At 35.5% G+C, this 22,072-nt stretch overlaps 1 protein-coding gene across 1 annotated transcript; it reads left to right on the top strand.

Moving 5' to 3' along the window:
- Nucleotides 1-310: 310 nt before the first annotated feature.
- Nucleotides 311-3,036, top strand: LOC139892317 (uncharacterized). Its single transcript, XM_071875375.1, has 4 exons — nt 311-696; nt 1,390-1,531; nt 1,610-1,754; nt 2,590-3,036. Exons 1-4 carry the CDS (start codon nt 321-323, stop codon nt 2,914-2,916), a joined length of 990 nt encoding a protein of 329 aa, XP_071731476.1. The 5' UTR covers nt 311-320; the 3' UTR covers nt 2,917-3,036.
- Nucleotides 3,037-22,072: the final 19,036 nt, after the last annotated feature.

Here is a 22,072-nt window from a genome sequence, read left to right as displayed (position 1 = left end):
CACATATAACTGATTAATAAATAAAAAAAAAAAAATAATATATACCATAACCCCGCCCATATAATACAGCCGTTCGGATTTCAAGTCCTTTTCAAATTTCTGTTCCTTCAACAAGCTTCAATCCCCCTTTATTAAACCCTAAAAATTGATTACACTCTACTCCACTCTTCTCCATCAACAACAATCTAATATCAAATTTCGAATCTTATCCTATATACCTAATTTTGCCTCAATTATTCATAATTAGGGCTCAATTTCAACTCCATTACACATTTACTTCACCAACAGCAAAAAATCCTCTTTTTGCTCATAATCCCAATATGTCCGCAACAACTTATAAGTCTCCATCGTCAATCAAGTTCGATTCACGGAAGATACTCGGGCCTGCTGGAAACAGAGTCAAGGTCAAAGAAGATGATGAGAATTTGAAGAAAAATGTGACTGAAAAAAAGACAAAAAGTTGTGTCAAATTAGCGAGTAGATCGCCACAAATTGTTGGTAGGAAGAAAGATGAATCGGTAGACAGTTCGTGTTCTTCAAAATCGTGTTCTTCGAAATCGTCTTCTTCCAATAATAGTTCTGTTAAAATTGCTAGTTTGAAAAAGAGAGAGAAACGTCATATCAACAAGATGAAACTGGAACCAAGTGACGCGCCAGTTCCGTTTAAACGGTGCGATTGGATCACACAATTCTCAGGTATCGTATACTTTCATGTATTCTTATTTTGAGTTAGTTTATAGACAAAATATAGGCATGTATAAAAAAAGTTCACTTAAATAGTCTTTAAAGTGTGTAAACATAATTTGTATGTAAACTTATGATTGATATGTGCCATAATGTAGTCATCTAGGGATTGCTTTATGCTTGCTTCCATTTAAAGAGCATGAGTGTGAAAACATTTCCCCCTTTATGAAATTGTTACTTTTTTCAAGTACCTTTTAAACGGGTAAATTGATAATGTTTTTCACTGTTCACATTACCCGTTGAAGGAGATTTGTATTTACTCAGATATACGTGGCCTATTCAGCTATCCGGTTACTATTTCCGACCCTTTTTCTTGGTCCAAGATATGCCTCCAGTGAGGTTTGAACGACCTCTGGAGAGGAACTCACGACCCTTTTCAAGTACCTTTTGATTCAATTATTTGTATATTTTGTTTAGAACGGTAATGGATCTAGAAGACTAGAAGGGAATTAGACCTCATACTATTTTTATTCTCTCTAAATCAGGTATTTTTAGAACCAAGTTTATGTATGCAACTTAGAAATAAACAATGCTAGTTGCACATTATTGTTGGTTCGGCTATGTTTAGGACAGTACTTTAAATCCGGCCTCTGAAAACTAAAATCTGAATTTTATTTTTTTTTCTTATTATATTGCTCTTTGTAGATCCACTTCATGTTACCTTTCATGATGAAGAATGGGGAGTTCCTGTTCTTGAAGATGGTAAATTATTTGAACTACTTGTTTTGTCTCTAGCATCTGCTGAACTCACTTGGCCAGAAATTCTTTATAAAAGAGATAAATTCAGGTAATTACTTACTATTTTTTTGTAGTATTAAATGACCTCAGAATCCAGTTACTAACACCAAAATTCTTATTTTTACAGGAAGGTTTTTGATAACTTCAATCCATCGTACATTGCAAAGTTCCCTGATGACAACTTATTATTGTTAGCTCGAAAAAATGGTATTATGCTGCTATCAGAACAAAAAATGCGTGCAATTGTGGAAAATGCTATAGCGTTTATTAAGGTACTACTGAGTTACAGAGGTAATAAGTTGGGCAGTAAACCACTTGGGCATACTCCAGTGGCCACCGAGTTTGGAGACCCAGGTTCGAATCTTGGTAACGACCAAGATCGAATAAAAATGGGCTTTTGACCAGAGGGGGCGTCAATGTGCGTAAATCACCCGGTGACGAGTCTCGTCGCTCGGGGCTCGTCACCCAGGGGAGTTTTATTCACTAAGGAGGTTTCCTTTGCGAACTCAAAAAAACTTGGACAGTCCTCCAATGCCCAGTCCCAATTGGGTCGGTATAAAGTTTACTCTATAACTCTATTTAGTAAATGGTTTGGGCCATGATTGCCTTGGGATGGGCTGCTTCATGTTCAACCTTCTATTAAAGATATTTGAGTTCGGAGTTTTTCGGTTTCTGTTTCGTAGTGTTTTATTTGTTGAGATTGTTGGGCTCTAGTTAGATTTGTCTCGGTTTTTGTATCGGTTTAATCAATATGAGGCTCGGTATAGATGGTTTGTATGTTCGCAGCCTTATCGGGGTTCTCTATTGTATCTTTTGTTGAAGTCGTTTTCTATTCGAAAACGTTTTCCGTATTTATATAAGTTTTCGTTATTTTTGCCAAAAAAAAAAAAAAAAAAAATGTTCAACCTTTTGAGTTGTATATGCTAATTACTGGTCAAACTATACCCCATTTTCTTTTGTTTAGTCAAAAGGTCAACATGGCAATAAGTTTGACTAAAATATAGAAGTAGGTCTTGAAGAATCAAGATTGTATGTGACTTACTACTTAAAAATATAAATATTGTTGCCTCAGCCTTACATATATTATATTTGTCTAATCAACTGCAGATTCAGCAAGAGTTTGGCTCCTTCAGCAGCTACTTTTGGCGATTTTTGAACAAACGACCAATAAAGAATCAATTTCGCTACGCTCGTCAAGTACCTGCCAAAACACCAAAGTCGGAACTCATAAGCAAGGATTTGATGAAAAGAGGCTTTCGTTGTGTGGGTCCCACAATCGTCTATTCATTCATGCAAATATCTGGTATGGTCAATGATCATCTTATATCATGTTTTAGACACATCGACTGCAGTAACATTGATCTAAAGTCTATTGCTAAAGAAACGAAACAAGAACTCGACAACTTATATGACACTAAACTTTCACATGAGTGAATTGATTATTCGATTCAAGATCATCATTGGCTAACGTAGCTAATCTAACGATTGTATTATACTTGTAGTATTGTGTGACATTTAACATGATTTATTAGTATAAGGATGTGTATATTAGAGAAAAGGGGTGTGTTTTGTGGTTTGCTCATGTAATGATATTCTTTGTAAAAAAAAAAAAAAAAATGTTTTGGCTTGTGTTGCTTATGCTCTGTGTTATTAACAAGGTTCTTAGGTTGATTAAGTTATTTTTGGTTAGAGTCATCAGACATGCTCAGCTGTTTTGCCTGGTTGGGCAACATGGCTGTGTCTCATGTATAGTAACATACTTAAAGGGAATGTTTTGGTCCCAAAAACATGTCATGATATTTTATGGTAAATGCATACACGATGGCCAATTCTAGTGAAGTTGGTTTTTGATTAATGTAATGTAAAGCATATATTTTTTTGGCAAAAAAACAAAAATTTAAATAATAATACAATAGATAAGAAGATCCAAAGTGTTATAAATGAGGTAAATGAATAATGGTTATGTTGGTACGAGTTTAATATCTATCATTGAACAAAAATACTTCATGTCTGCCAACAACTATCTGTGGGTTTAAACAAATGAACAATACTTGCAATCTGAATGTATTAATTTGGGACTTGTTTTTCTAGAGTTATTGGCAAGGCCGTTTTGGAATTGCATGCGAAAATATGAATCAATAATTCAACAATAAAGATTATTTGATCACTAAAATACCTATCGTTAGTGCTTAACTAGGTCGAACAATGCTCATGTAATAGCATTACACACATACAATATAAACAGGAACACTCAAACAAAGCATCACGATAAACAAACCTGAACAATACCACACATAAATTTAACATGGTTATATATGATCTTTAACTTAAAGATCAGTTTAGTCCACGAGCGAGGTCAAATCATATAATGTTTTCATTGTATTTCATGGCAATAGGGCATTAGAGGTTGTAAGATCAGGGGTTACAGTATACATGGGAGGCTCGGAGGGAGAACAAAGTGATCGACTGCTCGAGGCCTAAAGTTATGGCCCCATATCTGAAAAAGCGATGACGGGGCACAATAGTCCCAAAAACAACAATAAAAAATGCCAAAAAAAACAAAAAAATAAAATTCCACTAACATTACTTTGGGCTTTTTTTAAAAGTGCTATTAATCGTTAGACTCTGAGACCCTTTTTTTAAATAGCTTATATCATTACTTAGGGCCGAATAGCCCCTATTTTCATCTCGTTCTAGGTACTCAAATTCTTGGAACCGACCCTAACATACATATATATATATATATATATATATATATATATATATATATATATATATATATATATATATATATATATATATATATATATATATATATAGTGGTAGGATCAAGGGGGAAGTAACCAATCGGGGGGAAGCGGAGGGAAGCAAAACTTTTCTTTTTCGTTTTTTGAAAAAACTTTGTTCACGAACTATAACAACCCTCATTTTTCCTTCATGAAACGACCAAAATGCCTTTGGGTTTTTATATGTTCCTTTGCGTAATCGATTTAGGGTTGTTATCCGTTTCGACCAATGAACTAAAAATTTATGCTTTCATTAAATGATCGTATTTATTATTAAAAACCCTAATATTATTTAAAACCCTAAACCTAACCCTACCTATTAACTACTAAACCCTAATCCCATTCAATATTAAATAATAAACCCTAACCCTAATACTTAATAAATAATATAAACTATGTGTACTAATATTAAAAGTGACATTTTATAACTATTAAAAACTAATAAACTAAATGGAACCAAAATAAAATTTATAAAAGCTAGGGTCTAAATACTAAATAAAATGTAATTAAAATAACCCTAATATTAACAATAATAATATATATATATATATATATATATATATATATATATATATATATATATATATATATATATATATATATAATACATAAATAAATAATTAGAACCGTAAAAAAAAAAAATTATTAAACTTAATCTCTAAGCTTTATTAGTCCTAGTTTAATTCTAATTGGAGTCCTTGATCTCCAAGCTTTTGAGTGGGATTAGGAAATCAAACAACCTTATATAAACCCCCTAGTTTACCATACGTACATCACAGATTATACCCCAAACCTGCTGCATAGTTTAGTCGACAGTTTTTCTCAGCTCTTCCCTCTTCTAGTCGACACTATCTGCATCAATTCATCCCATCACCATCGACTAATATACAGCCCCTTTTCCTCTCTTTTTAGTCGACTAGTATCTGCTGCAAACCATCCCCATCACAGCCTTTTTGTCGACCAAAACAGGCTCTCCAAACCCTCACCCGCAGTCGACATTCAACCTCTCAAAAACCTGCTGCAACCGTCAATCATCATCACCCTGCACAGCCCCATTGAAGTCGACATTCAAACCCCCAAAATAGTCTGAAATTGTCACCCAAACAGCCCACCAAACAGCCTGTTGTTCAACCTTTTTTTTCGAGCCACAACAGCTGCTATTTGCAGCTGTAAAACTGCCACCTTAACAGCCTTTTTATTCGACATCCTGCTCTTGTTTTCCTGATCTTGTTTCTCCACTAAAACAGTCCCAAAAGCACACTTGTTGCTGCTATTTTTCCTGCTACAAATACGCCATCAAACAGCCCATGCATCGAACCATTGTTGTTGCTGTTTTGCTATTTTCTGTCGTGACTAATCAGCCCAAGAAACAAGTGATTGGGTCGTGATTTTTGCAGCCGAACCTGCTGCTGTTTCGTCCCCCATTTAGCACATTGTTCTTGATCCCTAACATCATAAGGTATCCCTAAAAACCCTAACTAGATATTGTTATTTAATCAGGTTACTTAGAGTATTATGAACTTATATATGAGGATATAAAGATGATAATGAATGATTATGAATATGAATAATGATTATGAATATGAATAATGATTTGATTAATAAGAAGTGGGATTAAGTATGATCATGGATATAGTAAGAAGATAATGATTATAATAAGAGATTATGAATAAGGATTTAAAAGTTATGATTAAAAGATTTAGTTATAATGTTAAAGATGGTTAAAACTTAAAAGATTATGAATGGGTTACAAGTATAATGGTTGTTGAATTATGATTATGATTTTAAATAAAAGTGAACTAGTTTTGAATGTGATTAATAAGATTGTACATTAAAAGTATTAGGTTAAGTTATGTTAAAAGTTTATGATAAGTTAGATGATTAATGAATAGGTTGAAAATATGATTAGTTATTATAATTAATAAGATTAAGTATGGTTTAGAATGATAATGAAAGATTATGATCTTGATATATAAACTAGATAAGTAAATGGATAAAAGGTTATCGTTAATGAATGATAAGTTGTTAGGTTATTAAGATTAAGATTCATGCTGAAACTAGTTAAATAAGTTAAAGGGTATGAACAAGAATAATTAACATGATTCATGATTATGATAAATAGGTTATGATTTTATGAAAGGATTAGTGTTAATATATGAAAAAGGATTAGTAAATAATAATAATAATAATATACGTGCATGCATGCATGCATGCATACAAACGTATGTGCATGTATACACTGTATGTATATATGTGTGTATATGTAAATATATGCATACGTGTATATGTATGTGTATATATGTATGTATATGTACGTGCGAATGTATGTTTGAATGTGTGTTATCTAAGTATTATAATAAGATAGTAAACATAATAATAAAAAGTAATAAGAGTATATATATATATGTATCATCTTACACTTATATATATGTAACACCTACACCTAATATATATACACCACATAGTTATGAACACATACATGTATAATAATAAATAAAGAGTATATATGTATGTATCACATAGGTATAATTATATATGTAACATATAATGATAAGTTACATAACAGTTGAATAATTAAAGAATAATAATACTATTATTAGCATAATCTATACACTTATCTATATAATAACACTTAAGTACACTAAGTATATTATCACTTATATAAATATAACTTTTCTCGAGAACGGTCACTGTTAATATAGTTTACTATATTAATAAACAAACTTTGTGTCTATTAGACATTAACTAATCGAACATAATATCTCTAGGTTGAGATCTCCGTGTTCAACACTCCGATCTTATAACTTGCGTGGAATATCTATCAGCTATTAAGGTGAACTTCATAGCCCCACTTTTTAACTTTCTCTATTTACTATTTTAAATTTTGGGGTGAGAAACATGCTTGCTTTCAAACTGTTTTACGCTTAGACACAAGTATCTGAAAACTGTTTAACTGTGCTGACATGCTTTGATTCATGCTAAATCCCTACCATGATATCGTTAATTGCTACGTATAAAGGCAAACTTAGTTATTGTGAATAGCGCTATTGAGAGTGACGTCTCTAACCATTTGACCGTTGGTCTTTGGTTACATAATAATGATTAAACTACACTGACAGTTCAAGGTGTCCTGGGTAACTTTGTTTACATCTCGATATCATAACTTCAGCATTTACTTTTGATAACTAAATCTTGTGGTCTAAAACTATATATATTAAACCTATGTTGTTCACTCAACCATTTTTGGTTGACACTTTAAGCATGTTTTGTCTCAGGTGAAGATTGCTAAAGATTATTCGCTATTTGGACTTTGCTGCTTTTGGAGTCCGCAATTATACATTCATATTATTGCATTAGAACACCTATTATAATGACTTAATACTTTCCGCTGCTTTAATACATTGGTTATATTAAAAGCGTCTCATATAGAGTCGTTCTCGTTTATACATACTTGTGTTGTGATATTGTGAAGTCATATTTTCCCGGCCCTATTTTGGGGTATGACAGAGTGGTATCAGAGCCAGGTTGTTATAGAGAACCAGGATTGCATTTTATGTGTGCCTTATGTATTAGTTAGGTGCCTTAGCAATCTTTAGGATTATAACCTTTCCTGCCTTAGTTCTAATCGTTTTTCCTTTGATCTTTATAGTGCTATTTCATCTTACTTCCTGCTTTTACCTCTTTTGATATTCTGTATCCTTTCCTAAGGATATCAAGCCAAAACCCTATCATCTTGCCTGACCCCGACCCTAAAGGATCGGTTAGTATGTGATTGTTATCATATCCATACATATCTTATGACCTGACTTCTCCATTGTGATACAAAGTATTCTTTGACTCACGCGAAGGGATGTCATTCATGACTCAACATTCCCACGTCAACTATCTAAGTTTGATCACGTGTCCTGACCTTATGGAGTGACCTTGGAATGGAAATATGAATTAGTGAAATATAATGACGCTTGGCCGACGTGATTATATTACGGTAATTCATATAGAAATTCCAATATCATGACATATGGAAAAGAAAGTGAATCAAAGAGAAATTTCCAAGCCATTCATTCAAAAAAAAATCTCAATGTTATTACATGAAGGGTAATTATCATCTGATTCACAGATATACGAAGAGATCGTTACGATCAAACTATCTATCTCATACCCATGAGTAGATTAACAAATTATCCTATGCCATAAAAGTTGTAAAGCTTTGCATTCTTTCTTTCTTAAACAACTTATCTCTTTGACGCTTAATTATCACATCCCCGCTGGGTGGAAGGATGCATATTCTTAAGTGACACCCCCGGAATTTCTTCAAAGCATGTTTCCTGTTATCGGTAATTACGCTCCTAGTGTAGATTTTCATAAACCCATTAGGAAACCCGTCGAAGTTAAGCGACAACCACTCGCAAGATTTTCATTTGAATATTCAAAAGAAGATATTATAAACACCACATTCACTATCACGTTCTCATACTCTACCATTCATATCTCACTTGTCAGCAACAGCTTCACACATGAACGTTTTGAATTCCAAGAACTTGAACCACATTTAAATTCAATGGTTTTCATTAACTCGTAATATTTTTGCTTAAATATCCCCGAAATTTTCAAAAATCATTCACTTGATCTTCATCGATCTTTTTCCAACTCGTAACCTCCGAAATATGAAAATTCTGTTATCAAGATTTTACACACACTATTTTACTGTGCGATTCTCTCGAAATTTTATAAATTTATTTACTACCATTCGTGCAAATATTATAAATCGCATATGTTTATATAATAAATAAAATTTACCTTTACAAATCAATTATTTTATTCAAAAAGATACTTTACGTAAAATAGTACATGTTGTACCTAACTCTAGTGATACTAAGAACTTCGTTCCTTTTTAAATTGTCGCCCTAATCGACTCAAACTTCTATAAAATTTTTCATTGCTTGTTTATATAAAAATTTTCGTGTTACTCTACACCACATATTAATCACAATTCCTCTCATCCTCTGAAACTTATCATTGAGTTCGTCATTCAAAACTCTATGTTCTCAGTAACTTTTCCCTTTGTAAGGTTGACCATTGAGAAGATTTCACTTCCGATATCTCACGGCTAAACCACAATAATCTCGTAAAGCGTCAATTCTATGATTTAATATCTTTTTGGCACAAGAAAGCATTTCTCAGATATTTCCTCACCCGGTGTAAACTATTCTTTGTAGCCAATGATTCATATTTCTTTTCATCCGCACTTAAACTCATAGGTGAATGATAGATCGACTCGCCATCTGAGCGAGAACGTCTTTTTCATTAAGAGATCACACATTTTCGTGCGGTTTCCTATCAGAAATATAATTTATGATCCTCGCTATCCTCTCTAAAGGAGTTACCTTAAACGATTATGGTGTTTATGTGTTTACACTAAACATTTCTTCCTCACTAGTTACAACTAGATGTGATTCTAAACAAATTTCGACCTCTGTTTCAACATATAGTTAAAATCATGATCATAATGTGCTTTTCGCAAGGATAAGTTCGTATATGTTGAACGATATCTTTCATTAATCACTCGTACCATTCTGTGGGCATTATGAGTTTCTTGTCATACCTTTTGGTTTAACCAATACTCCTGTTGTATTCATGGATCTTATGAACCGTGTATGCAAACCTTATCTTAATAAATTCGTAACTGTTTTCATTGATGACATCTTAATCTATTCCAAGAGCGAGAAAGAGCATGAGCAACATCTGTAATTGATTCTAGAGCTCTTAAAGAAGGAACAACTGTATGCCAAGTTCTTTTTTCCAAGTGTGAACTTTGGCTACGAATCGTACAATTCCTTGGACATGTAGTTAATAGTGAAGGAATACATGTCGATCCTATAAAAATCACCACTACTCAGAAATTTTTCAAGAACCAGTCATGGAGGAAGTCCATAAGACTAGATATTCTAATCACCCAGGCACTTTTAGCTGAAGTTACATACAATACCAACTCTCACTCAAATAGGTCCCCACTATAATTAAGTGTAAACTTTGCTTTAACAAAATGTTGACCGAATGGTAATTTTTAGTCAACACTTCCTGTTAATTAAAGTCCATACATTTCGCATCTCTAATCTTAAAATTTGTCGTGCGGTTAAAATCTTGAAACAAAGCCTATACCAATTGTTAAAGTCCGTTGGAATTCACGTAGAAGGCCCCGAGTATACCTGGGAACGTGAAGACCAAATGAAACAGAAATATCCACATCTATTCTCACCTGCTGATGCACCCGAGAAGTCTTCCTGAAACTTCGGGACGAAGTTTAAATTAACGGGGAGGTACTATAACAACCCTCATTTTTCCTTCATGAAACGACCAAAATGCCTTTGGGTTTTTATCTGTTCCTCTGCGTAATCGATTTAGGGTTGTTATCCGTTTCGACCAATGAACTAAAAATTTATGCTTTCATTAAATGATCGTATTTATTATTAAAAACCCTAATATTATTTAAAACCCTAAACCTAACCCTACCTATTAACTACTAAACCCTAATCTCATTCAATATTAAATAATAAAACCTAACCCTAATACTTAATAAATAATATAAACTATGTGTACTAATATTAAAAGTGACATTTTATAACTATTAAAAACTAATAAACTAAATGGAACCAAAATAAAATTTATAAAAGCTAGGGTCTAAATACTAAATAAAATGTAATTAAAATAACCCTAATATTAACAATAATAATAAATAAATAAAAAATATATATATAAAATACATAAATAAATAATTAGAACCGTAAAAAAAAAATTAAACTTAATCTCTAAGCTTTATTAGTCCTAGTTTAATTCTAATTGGAGTCCTTGATCTCCAAGCTTTTGAGTGGGATTAGGAAATCAAACAACCTTATATAATCCCCTAGTTTACCATACGTACATCACAGATTATACCCCAAACCTGCTGCATAGTTTAGTCGACAGTTTTTCTCAGGTCTTCCCTCTTCTAGTCGACACAATCTGCATCAATTCATCCCATCACCATCGACTAATATACAGCCCCTTTTCCTCTCTTTTTAGTTGACTAGTCTCTGCTGCAAACCATCCCCATCACATCCTTTTTGTCGACCAAAACAGGCTCTCCAAACCCTCACCTGCAGTCGACATTCAACCTCTTAAAAACCTGCTTCAACCGTCAATCATCATCACCCTGCACAACCCCATTGAAGTCGACATTCAAACCCCCAAAACAGTCTGAAATTGTCGCCCAAATAGCCCACCAAATAGCCTGCTGTTCAACCTTTTTTTTCGAGCCACAACAGCTGCTATTTGCAGCTGTAAAACTGCCACCTTAACAGCCTTTTTATTCGACATCCTGCTCTTGTTTTCCTGATCCTGTTTCGCCACTAAAACAGTCCCAAAAGCACACTTGTTGCTGCTATTTTTCCTGCTACAAATACGCCATCAAACAGCCCATGCATCGAACCATTGTTGTTGCTGTTTTGCTATTTTCTGTCGTGACTAATCAGCCCAAGAAACAAGTGATTGGGTCGTGATTTTTGCAGCTGAACCTGCTGCTGTTTCGTCCCCCATTTAGCACCTTGTTCTTGATCCCTAACATCATAAGGTATCCCTAAAAACCCTAACTAGATATTGTTATTTAATCAGGTTACTTAGAGTATTATGAACTTATATATGAGGATATAAAGATGATAATGAATGATTATGAATATGAATAATGATTATGAATATGAATAATGATTTGATTAATAAGAAGTGGGATTAAGTATGATCATGGATATAGTAAGAAGATAATGATTATAATAAGAGATTATGAATAAGGATTTAAAAGTTATGATTAAAAGATTTAGTTATAAGGTTAAAGATGGTTAAAACTTAAAAGATTATGAATGGGTTACAAGTATAATGGTTGTTGAATTATGTTTATGATTTTAAATAAAAGTGAACTAGTTTTGGATGTTTTTAATAAGATTGTACATTAAAAGTATTAGGTTAAGTTATGTTAAAAGTTTATGATAAGTTAGATGATTAATGAATAGGTTGAAAATATGATTAGTTATTATAATTAATAAGATTAAGTATGGTTTAGAAGGATAATGAAAGATTATGATCTTGATATATAAACTAGATAAGTAAATGGATAAAAGGTTATCGTTAATGAATGATAAGTTGTTAGGTGATTAAGATTAAGATTCATGCTGAAACTAGTTAAATAAGTTAAAGAGTATGAACGAGAATAATTAACATGATTCATGATTATGATAAATAGGTTATGATTTTTTGAAAGGATTAGTGTTAATATATGAAAAAGGATTAGTAAATAATAATAATAATAATATACGTGCATGCATGCATGCATGCATACGTACGTATGTGCATGTATACACTGTATGTATATATGTGTGTGTATATGTAAATATATGCATACGTGTATATGTATGTGTATATATGTATGTATATGTACATGCGAATGTATGTTTGAATGTGTGTTATGTAAGTATTATAATAAGATAGTAAATATAATAATAAAAAGTAATAAGAGTATATATATATGTATCATCTTACACTTATATATATGTAACACCTACACCTAATATTTATATACCACATAGTTATGAACACATACATGTATAATAATAAATAAAGAGTATATATGTATGTATCACATAGGTATAATTATATATGTAACATATAATGATAAGTTACATAACAGTTGAATAATTAAAGAATAATAATACTATTATTAGCATAATCTATACACTTATCTATATAATAACACTTAAGTACACTAAGTATATTATCACTTATATAAATATAACTTTTCTCGAGAACGGTCACTGTTAATATAGTTTACTATATTAATAAACAAACTTTGTGTCTATTAGACATTCACTAATCGAACATAATATCTCTAGGTTGAGATCTTCGTGTTCAACACTCCGATCTTATAACTTGCGTGGAATATCTATCAGCTATTAAGGTGAACTTCGTAGCCCCACTTTTTAACTTTCTCTATTTACTATTTTAAACTTTGGGGTGAGACACATGCTTGCTTTCAAACCGTTTTACGCTTAGACACAAGTACCTGAAAACTGTTTAACTGTGCTGACATGCTTTGATTCATGCTAAATCCCTACCATGATATCGTTAATTGCTACGTATAAAGGCAAACTTAGTTATTGTGAATAGCGCTATTGAGAGTGACGTCTCTAACCATTTGACCGTTGGTCTTTGGTTACATAATAATGATTAAACGACACTGACAGTTCAAGGTGTCCTGGGGTAATTTTGTTTACGTCTCGATATCATAACTTCAGCATTTACTTTTGATAACTAAATCTTGTGGTCTAAAACTATATATATTAAACCTATGTTGTTCACTCAACCATTTTTGGTTGACACTTTAAGCATGTTTTGTCTCAGGTGAAGATTGCTAAAGATTATTTGCTATTTGGACTTTGCTGCTTTTGGAGTTCGCATTTATACATTCATATTATTGCATTAGAACACCTATTGTAATGACTTAATACTTTTCGCTACTTTAATACATTGGTTATATTAAAAACGTCTCATATAGAGTCGTTCTCGTTTATACATACTTGTGTTGTGATATTGTGAAGTCATATTTCCCCGGCGCTATTTTGGGGTATGACACGAACAGTATAGATTGGATGAAAATATGAACATTTAATAAAGACATTTGTGATAAATGTTTTTATTTTGGCGGGAAAACGCTCGAAGAATTATATATAACAATTATCGTGTTTTTCGAGCGTATGTTGAGGTTTTAGATATTAGGGTTTAGATATTAGGGTTTAGAAATTTAAGGGTTAGGGTTTAGATTTAGGATTTAGATTGCGTTTTTAACATGAACGATTTAGAGTTTAGGGTTTAGGGTTTTGGGTTTAGTGTGACGCCCCGTACTAAATCATCATGTACGGACCATCATCAACAGGATCATTACAAGGTTAAGTACTATATGCGTTTTCAAAACAGAGTTTGCATTCATTAATAAAAGTGACGTCATAACAAACGTCGAATGTTTTACAATCCAAAAGTAAGCTTCACTAAGTAGAAGCATTAAATAAGTGTACGTGACCACAAAGGTCGTTACATAACATAGTTCCAAAAGTATATAAGTTTGAATGCAAGATAAGTAGTCATGCGATAACAACTCTAAGCAGCGGGTTCTACAGCACGACTAGTATGATAGCGGAAGCGACTTCAAGCACCTGAGAAATACACGCTTAAAAAGGTCAACACAAAGGTTGGTGAGCTATAGTTTAAGTATAACAGTAATGTAAGTAGGCCACGAAATTTCGGTGCTACAACGAGCGTTTCAAAAGTATGTAAAAGTATATGCTTAACCGCGGGCACCCGGTAACTAACTTAACGTTTATGTACCCCCTGAAAGTGCACTTGGCAAGTGCGTATAACCTCGAAGTATTAAACACTCGTTAAATGCTAGCGCGACTAGCCCGAGTGGGGATGTCAAACCCTATGGATCCATATCTAAGATTCGCGTTCACGGTTCAAAAACCAATGACTAAACGTTACCGAGCTAAAGGGAATGTTTCTGCCGTTATATAACCCACACATATATAAAGTTTAAGTACTCGTGCCTATTATGTAAAACATAAAATGCGCATGTATTCTCAGTTCCCAAAATAAGTTAAAGTAAAAAGGGAAAGCTATAACTCACAATGATAAGTAGCGGTAAAATAGTAGTAATGTAGAGTCGGGAAAGTGTGCAAGTAATCGGTCCAAAAGTCCTCAACCTAAGTCAAATAGTACTAAGTCAGTAGCTTGTCTTAAAAGGTTTATAAGTATGTAAACAAGGTCATAAAGGTCATCATCAAACATCATCAAACGAAAGGTATAAGTATGTTTTGTTCATAAAGGAAGTTTTAAAACGAAGGCTGACTTCGGTCAGTCACCACGGTCTCTATACCTACTGAAATAAGGTGAGACCAGTGGCAATGGCTCCGTATATGAGTCCCTTAAGTGTGGTAAAAATCTCAGAAGCAAACTCGTCTTAGTTTGACCGTGGCGACGGTTTAAGTGCGAGTAGGTCAGAATTTTCTGCACAACGTTAAAGGACCTAGTGACGATCGGAGGGCCATAAATCCTAAACCGTAACTCGTATTAAGACGAGTCCTAAACGAAAAATTATCTACTCGAACAGAGATAACTGAATATCACAGTTACAGTAGCCCAGGTGTTCGGGTATGACTCAGAAAACAGTAAACATAAAACAGGAACAGGAAACAGAAAAGTAAATGGACCTAGTGACGATCGGAGGGCCATAGACTCTAAACCGTAACTCGTATGAAGACGAGTCTTATATGAAAAGTTATCTACTCGAAAAGTTCTATCCAAAAATCAAGGTTAGATCAGCCCAGACCTACTGGTCTGTTACGAATTTAGCTGATCAGAAAGTTGGACAGAAACAGTAAGTTAAGTGAGTTCCGGTGGTCTTGGTGCTTGATGTTCATCATGGTTCTCATCCTTGATGCATATAGCTTCAAGTGTACAACTCATGAAGGTGTTTACATCATCTTTAACCAAGTCTTGACCATCATAACCCACATGCAAGTTTATGTAAAGTCATTAAGTTAAATCATAAGTACTAACACTTAAATCCTTACTTTAGTGAAACCATAAGTTACAAAACTTTGATTATCAACTAGTAAAGTGTAATTAGAGTGCAAGAATGAAAGTGATAAACTAAATAAACAAGTACCAAGTTCATGAGTTCCATACTTTTAAAGATTCAAGCCTAGGTCTTGATCTTTAGAAAGTAAACTTTAAGTTTACTAACATGGATGCATGTATGATTTTTAGAACTTATGAACTTTAATTCTTTAAAACACTAATTGTAGAACCATAAACTAGAGAGTTTAGATCCTTGGATGTTCTTGAATAACAAGATAATATGAAGAACAAACTAGGAAGTTTGGTTCTTACAACAAGTAAGTAAACACTAACTAAGAACATGTAACAAAATAACAACAATGAACAAGTAACTAGTCAACAACATAAAACAAGTGATGATGATGATTATGCATGTGTGTGTGTTCGGTTTTAGGGAGGAAAAGAGAAGGAAAAGATGTCTTGCAACTTACCAAGTTAGAGAGAAAGAGAGAAGAATGAAAGCAAGTAAGAGTGTGTGTAATATGAAAGTGTAATGCTAGTAATAAGGTGGTCAAGATTTTTGAAAACCAAACCCCACTCCCCTAGGCCATATGGCCGTGATTCCCTCACCACCAATGGGGGAGGTGGTGCCCATCATGTTTATGCATGCTTCCTTGACTCAAATTTGGTAATTAGGGGTGTTTTATGGAAAAAGAATGGGCAATTAACATGCATTTAGATTCCTTACTAGTTAGTTAATCCAATTAAGTCTAAGTGATACTTACATAAATAAAATGGGCTAATAAGTCCATTAAGGTGAGGTAGGGTGGGCTTATAAGCCTTATTCATGAGTCCATTAGCTTTGTTAAGCCCAAGTTCAAGTATTTAACAAATAAATCCAATTAAAGCTCAAATAACTAACTAGTCACCATAGTTAATTAAAATAATTAATAAAATTAATTATGAATGTAAATAATACTTGAAAATATTATTCGTGCAAGTTCCGGGTGTCACAAAGACGTTTCGGGCAATTAAAGTCAAGTTCGGGCAATCATGGAAACAAGTAAATGTAATAACATACATTTGTTTAATCACAAGTATTAATAATAATAATTATTATTAATAAGTATTAATAATAATTATTATTAATAATAATAATAATAAATAAAAGTTGGAAAAATCCAGGGTCGTTACATTACCCACTTGTTAAAGAAAATTTCGTCCCGAAATTTTAAGCTGAATCTGAAGGTGATGGAGGAGGTGGGAAAAGGTGAGGATACTTCTGTCTCATTTGATCCTCTCGTTCCCAAGTAAACTCAGGTCCTCGTTTGGCATTCCATCGAACTCGGACAATCGGAATCCTATTGTGTTTCAACTCCTTGACTTCACGTTCCATAATTTCAACAGGCTCTTCCACAAAGTGAAGTTTGTCGTCAATAGTAAGTTCCTCCAATGGTATGATCAGTTCAGGTGGAGCAAGACACTTCTTCAAGTTTGATACGTGGAAGGTAGGATGAACTGAGCTCAATTGTGTTGGAAGGTCAAGACGATAAGCAACGGGTCCAACACGCTCCAAAATTTCAAAAGGACCAATGTACCGCGGGTTTAACTTTCCGCGCTTTCCAAAACGAATCACACCCTTCCAAGGTGCAACCTTCAACATAACGCGGTCACCAACGTTGAATTCAAAGTCTTTACGTTTACTATCAGCATAACTCTTTTGGCGATCACGAGCTACCTTGAGTCTGTTTTGAATTTGGGCAATCTTCTCTGATGTTTCGTGGACTATCTCGGGCCCGGTGAGTTGCACTTCACCTAGCTCGGCCCAACAAAGAGGAGAACGGCACTTGCGGCTATACAATGCTTCAAAAGGTGCAGCTTTAATGCTCGAGTGGTAACTGTTGTTGTAAGAGAATTCGGCGAGTGGCAAATGCCTTTCCCAGGCCTTTCCAAAATCAATAACACATGCACGTAGCATGTCCTCCAAGGTTTGAATTGTTCGTTCACTTTGCCCGTCAGTCTGAGGGTGATATGCAGTGCTCATGTCGAGACGAGTTCCCATGGCTTCTTGCAAAGAACGCCAAAATCTAGAAGCAAATCGAGGATCGAGATCGGAGATGATCGATAAGGGTATACCGTGTCATGATACAACCTCTTTAATATAAAGTTGAGCAAGTCTCTCCATTGTATCGGTTTCTTTCATTACTAAGAAATGTGCAGTCTTGGTAAGACGGTCAACAATAACCCAAATGGTATCGTATCCGCCCACTGTCTTTGGCAGTTTGGTGATAAAGTCCATAGTTATCATCTCCCACTTCCATTGTGGGATTTCCGGCTGTTGAAGTAACCCAGAAGGTTTTTGATGCTCGGCTTTAACCTTTGAGCAAGTCAAACACTTACTAACATAAGCTGCAACGTCTTTCTTGAGATTCGGCCACCAATATTGTTCTTTAATATCATGGTACATCTTGCCCGCTCCGGGATGAATTGAATATCTTGACTTGTGAGCTTCATCCAATATGAGGCTCCGTAAGTCTCCATAGCGTGGTACCCAAATTCTTCCGGCATAACATCGGAGTCCGGATTCTCTAACCTCGAATTTAGAGACGAGAATGTTCAAATATTCATATCGTAAGTGCTTCTCTATGAGAGCCTGTTCTTGGGCTGCTCGGATTTGGTTCTGGAGATTGGAATGAATCGTGATGTTCAATGCTCGAACGCGAAGAGGTGCCGATCTCTCCTTTCAGCTTAAGGCGTCAGCAACAACGTTGGCCTTACCCGGATGATAGCGAAGTTCACACTTGTAATCATTTAGCGTCTCAATCCACCTTCGTTGTCTCATATTCAAATGTTTCTGATCGAATATATGCTGGAGACTCTTGTGATCGGTGAAGATAGTGCATTTAGTTTCATAAAGGTAGTGCCTCCACAATTTGAGCGCGAAGACAACGGCTCCAAGTTCAAGATCGTGTGTAGTATAGTTTCGTTCGTGGATCTTAAGTTGACGAGAAGCATAGGCGATGACCTTCGTGCGTTGCATTAGCACACAACCATAACCAGTTTTCGAGGCGTCGCAGTAAACAACAAAATCGTCATTACCCTCAGGAAGTGATAGGATAGGCGCGGTGGTTAACTTCCGTTTCAAGAATTGAAACGCTTTCTCTTGCTCGTCTCCCCAAAAAAATTTCTTTCCTTTGTGAGTGAGTGCGGTTAGCGGACGTGAAATCAGAGAGAAACCTTCGATAAACCTTCGGTAATAACTGGCAAGACCCAAAAATTGGCGGATGTGAGTCGGAGTAGTGGGGGTCTCCCACTTGCTGATAGCTTCGATCTTGGCGGGATCAACTTTGATGCCCTGGTCACTCACAACATAACTCAAAAACTGAACTTCCTTCAACCAGAATTTACACTTGGAAAACTTTGCGTAAAGTTGCTCACGTCTCAAAAGTTCAAGTACTAATCGGAGATGATGCTCGTGTTCTTCTTCGCTCTTAGAGTAGATGAGGATATCATCTATGAAGACTATAACAAATTTGTCCAAGTACGGCTTGCAAACACGATTCATAAGGTCCATAAATACAGCAGGTGCATTGGTCAGACCGAATGGCATTACAAGAAACTCATAATGTCCGTAGCGGGTTCTAAATGCAGTTTTCATCACGTCACTTTCCTTCACCCTCAACTGGTGATAGCCGGATCGTAAATCGATCTTTGAGTAAACACACGATCCTTGCAGTTGGTCAAAAAGATCGTCAATTCGTGGGAGAGGATATCGATTCTTGATTGTTAATTTGTTGAGCTCACGGTAGTCGATACACATTCGGAAGGATCCATCCTTCTTCTTTACAAACAACACAGGCGCGCCCCACGGCGAAGAACTCGGTTGAATAAACCCTCGATCAAGTAACTCTTGTAGCTGGCTTTGCAATTCTTGCATCTCGGAAGGTGCAAGTCTATAGGGTGCGCGAGCTACAGGTGCAGCTCCTGGCACTAAGTCGATTTGAAATTCTACTGCCCTCGGTGGCGGTAATCCCGGCAATTCTTCGGGAAAGACATCGGGAAATTCGTTCACAATACGCACATCTTCCACTTTCTTCTCCTTGGTTTCTACGGTTTTCACATGAGCTAGGACAGCAAGGCGTCCTTTCTTCATTATTTTCTGTGCTTTAATGCAACTGATGAGGTTCAATTGAGAGCTACATCTCTCTCCATAAATGATCAATGGCTCGCCATCTCCTTGCGGTATACGAAGAGCTTTGTCTCCACAAATAATCTCGGCTCTTATCTTAGTCAACCAATCCATGCCAACAATAACATCAAAACTTCCCAACTTAATGGGTATCAAGTCTATCTCAAAGTCTACACCGCTATGTTGATAATAGCCCCTCGGCCAATTTGGTCAACTTTTTCAAGTTTTCCGTTGGCTACCTCGACAAGCATACTTTCCTTTAAAGGAACTAACGACCAATCTAACTTATCACAAAAATGTCTACACACATAGCTCCTATCGGCACCAGTATCAAATAGGACAGAAGCTAAAAGATTGTTGATTTCGAATATACCTGTCACCAAGTCGGGGTTGTCACGTGCGTCCCTTGCATTAACATTGAAGGCTCTAGCACGTGGTGGTCCGCCATCTTTACGCTTGTTTGGGCACTCGTTTCTGAAATGGCCCGTCTTCCCGCATTCATAACACTTCTTAGGCCCATTGTGGTTGTGGTTTGGCTTCACATTCAATGTAGTAATCTTGCAATCCTTGCCAACATGCCCGGTCCGTTGGCACTTCTCGCAAACAACATTACAATACCTGGTGTGGTGCTTGTAGCACCTCTTGAATTGTGGTAGGGTTCCCTTGTAGTTCGGGTTAGAGCTTGTGCCGGGGTTGGTGTTGTTGTTTTGCCTGAAACCTTCATGTCGCTTCGCCGGGTTTTGATCATAGTTTCTACCTCGGTTGTTGTTGTTGTGGTTGTTGTCCCATTTCCTCTTCTCGCCACTACCAGTTTCAAACTTAGCCTTCTCCGGCTCGTCAAGGATGATTTGATTCAAGAGAGTATGCGCCATGCGCATTGCTTCGGGAACACTTGGTGGCTTGGATGAGGTAACATTGCCCTTGATGGACTTAGGAAGTCCCGAGAAGTATTTTTCCAAGCGCTTAAATTCGGGGGTGACCATGGTCGGGCACATAAGAGCCAACTCCAAAAACCTACGATTGTAACTGTTAAGGTCGTTCCCTACGGTCTTCAATTGCATAAATTCAATTTCCATCTTTTGGATTTCGGTCCTCGGACAGTATTCCTCGATCATAGCAGATTTAAATTCTTCCCAAGGCGTAGCATACGCCTCATCAATTCCTTGCGCTTGGGCCATGGTATTCCACCATGTAAGCGCGCCATCGAAAAGCGTGCAAGATGCAAATTTCGTTTTGTTAGCCTCAGAGCAATTGCTAACCCTGAATACCGATTCTAACTTTTCGAACCATCTTGTGAGACCGACTGGTCCCTCAGTGCCACTGAAGTAGTGCGGCTTACAGCTTTGGAATTCCTTATATGTACACCCAATTTGGACGGGTGGAACAACCGGTGGTGGTGGTGGTGGAGCTTGGGGTTGCCTTTCAGCTAGAGCAGCAGCAACACGCTCGTTAATCATTTCCTCAATTTGTGCTGCGGTAGGGGTTGATCTCCCGTTGGCCATGATGTTCTAAACAAACATTTTGACTCAAGTCAAAATCCAGTATGCAAATAATAATAATATAGTGTATAACAATCAACATGAAAACAGCACAACACATGTTGATTAAGTAACGCAAGCAGATATAAGTACCACAAAACCATGATAATGTAAATAGAACACTTGTGCAAAAAGTAAACAACACAAATTTCCATTCATTAAAGATAATAAGTTCCATACATTACAATAAGTTCGTACGATACATAAGTGAAATATGAAATTCCAAAAGAGATTACAATACAGAATCTAATACAAAGTCCTACGGTGATGGTGGGTGCAAGATGTCCAAAACCTGAGCCAACAGCTCCTCAAGCTCAGTAACTCGGGCCTGAAGAATCTCAATCTCCTGCCTCAGTCCCTCATTAGAGGAAGATGGTGGGGCAGGTGGTGCTGGCGGTGCAGGTGGTGCTGGTGGTGCTGAAGTAGATGGTCCAGCTCTGGGT

Source organism: Rutidosis leptorrhynchoides, chromosome 2, assembly GCF_046630445.1.
Source record: "Rutidosis leptorrhynchoides isolate AG116_Rl617_1_P2 chromosome 2, CSIRO_AGI_Rlap_v1, whole genome shotgun sequence".
Classification (NCBI taxonomy): Eukaryota; Viridiplantae; Streptophyta; class Magnoliopsida; order Asterales; family Asteraceae; genus Rutidosis; species Rutidosis leptorrhynchoides.
Note: the sequence above shows the minus strand (reverse complement) of the source record. Positions and strands in the feature narration are given on the sequence as shown.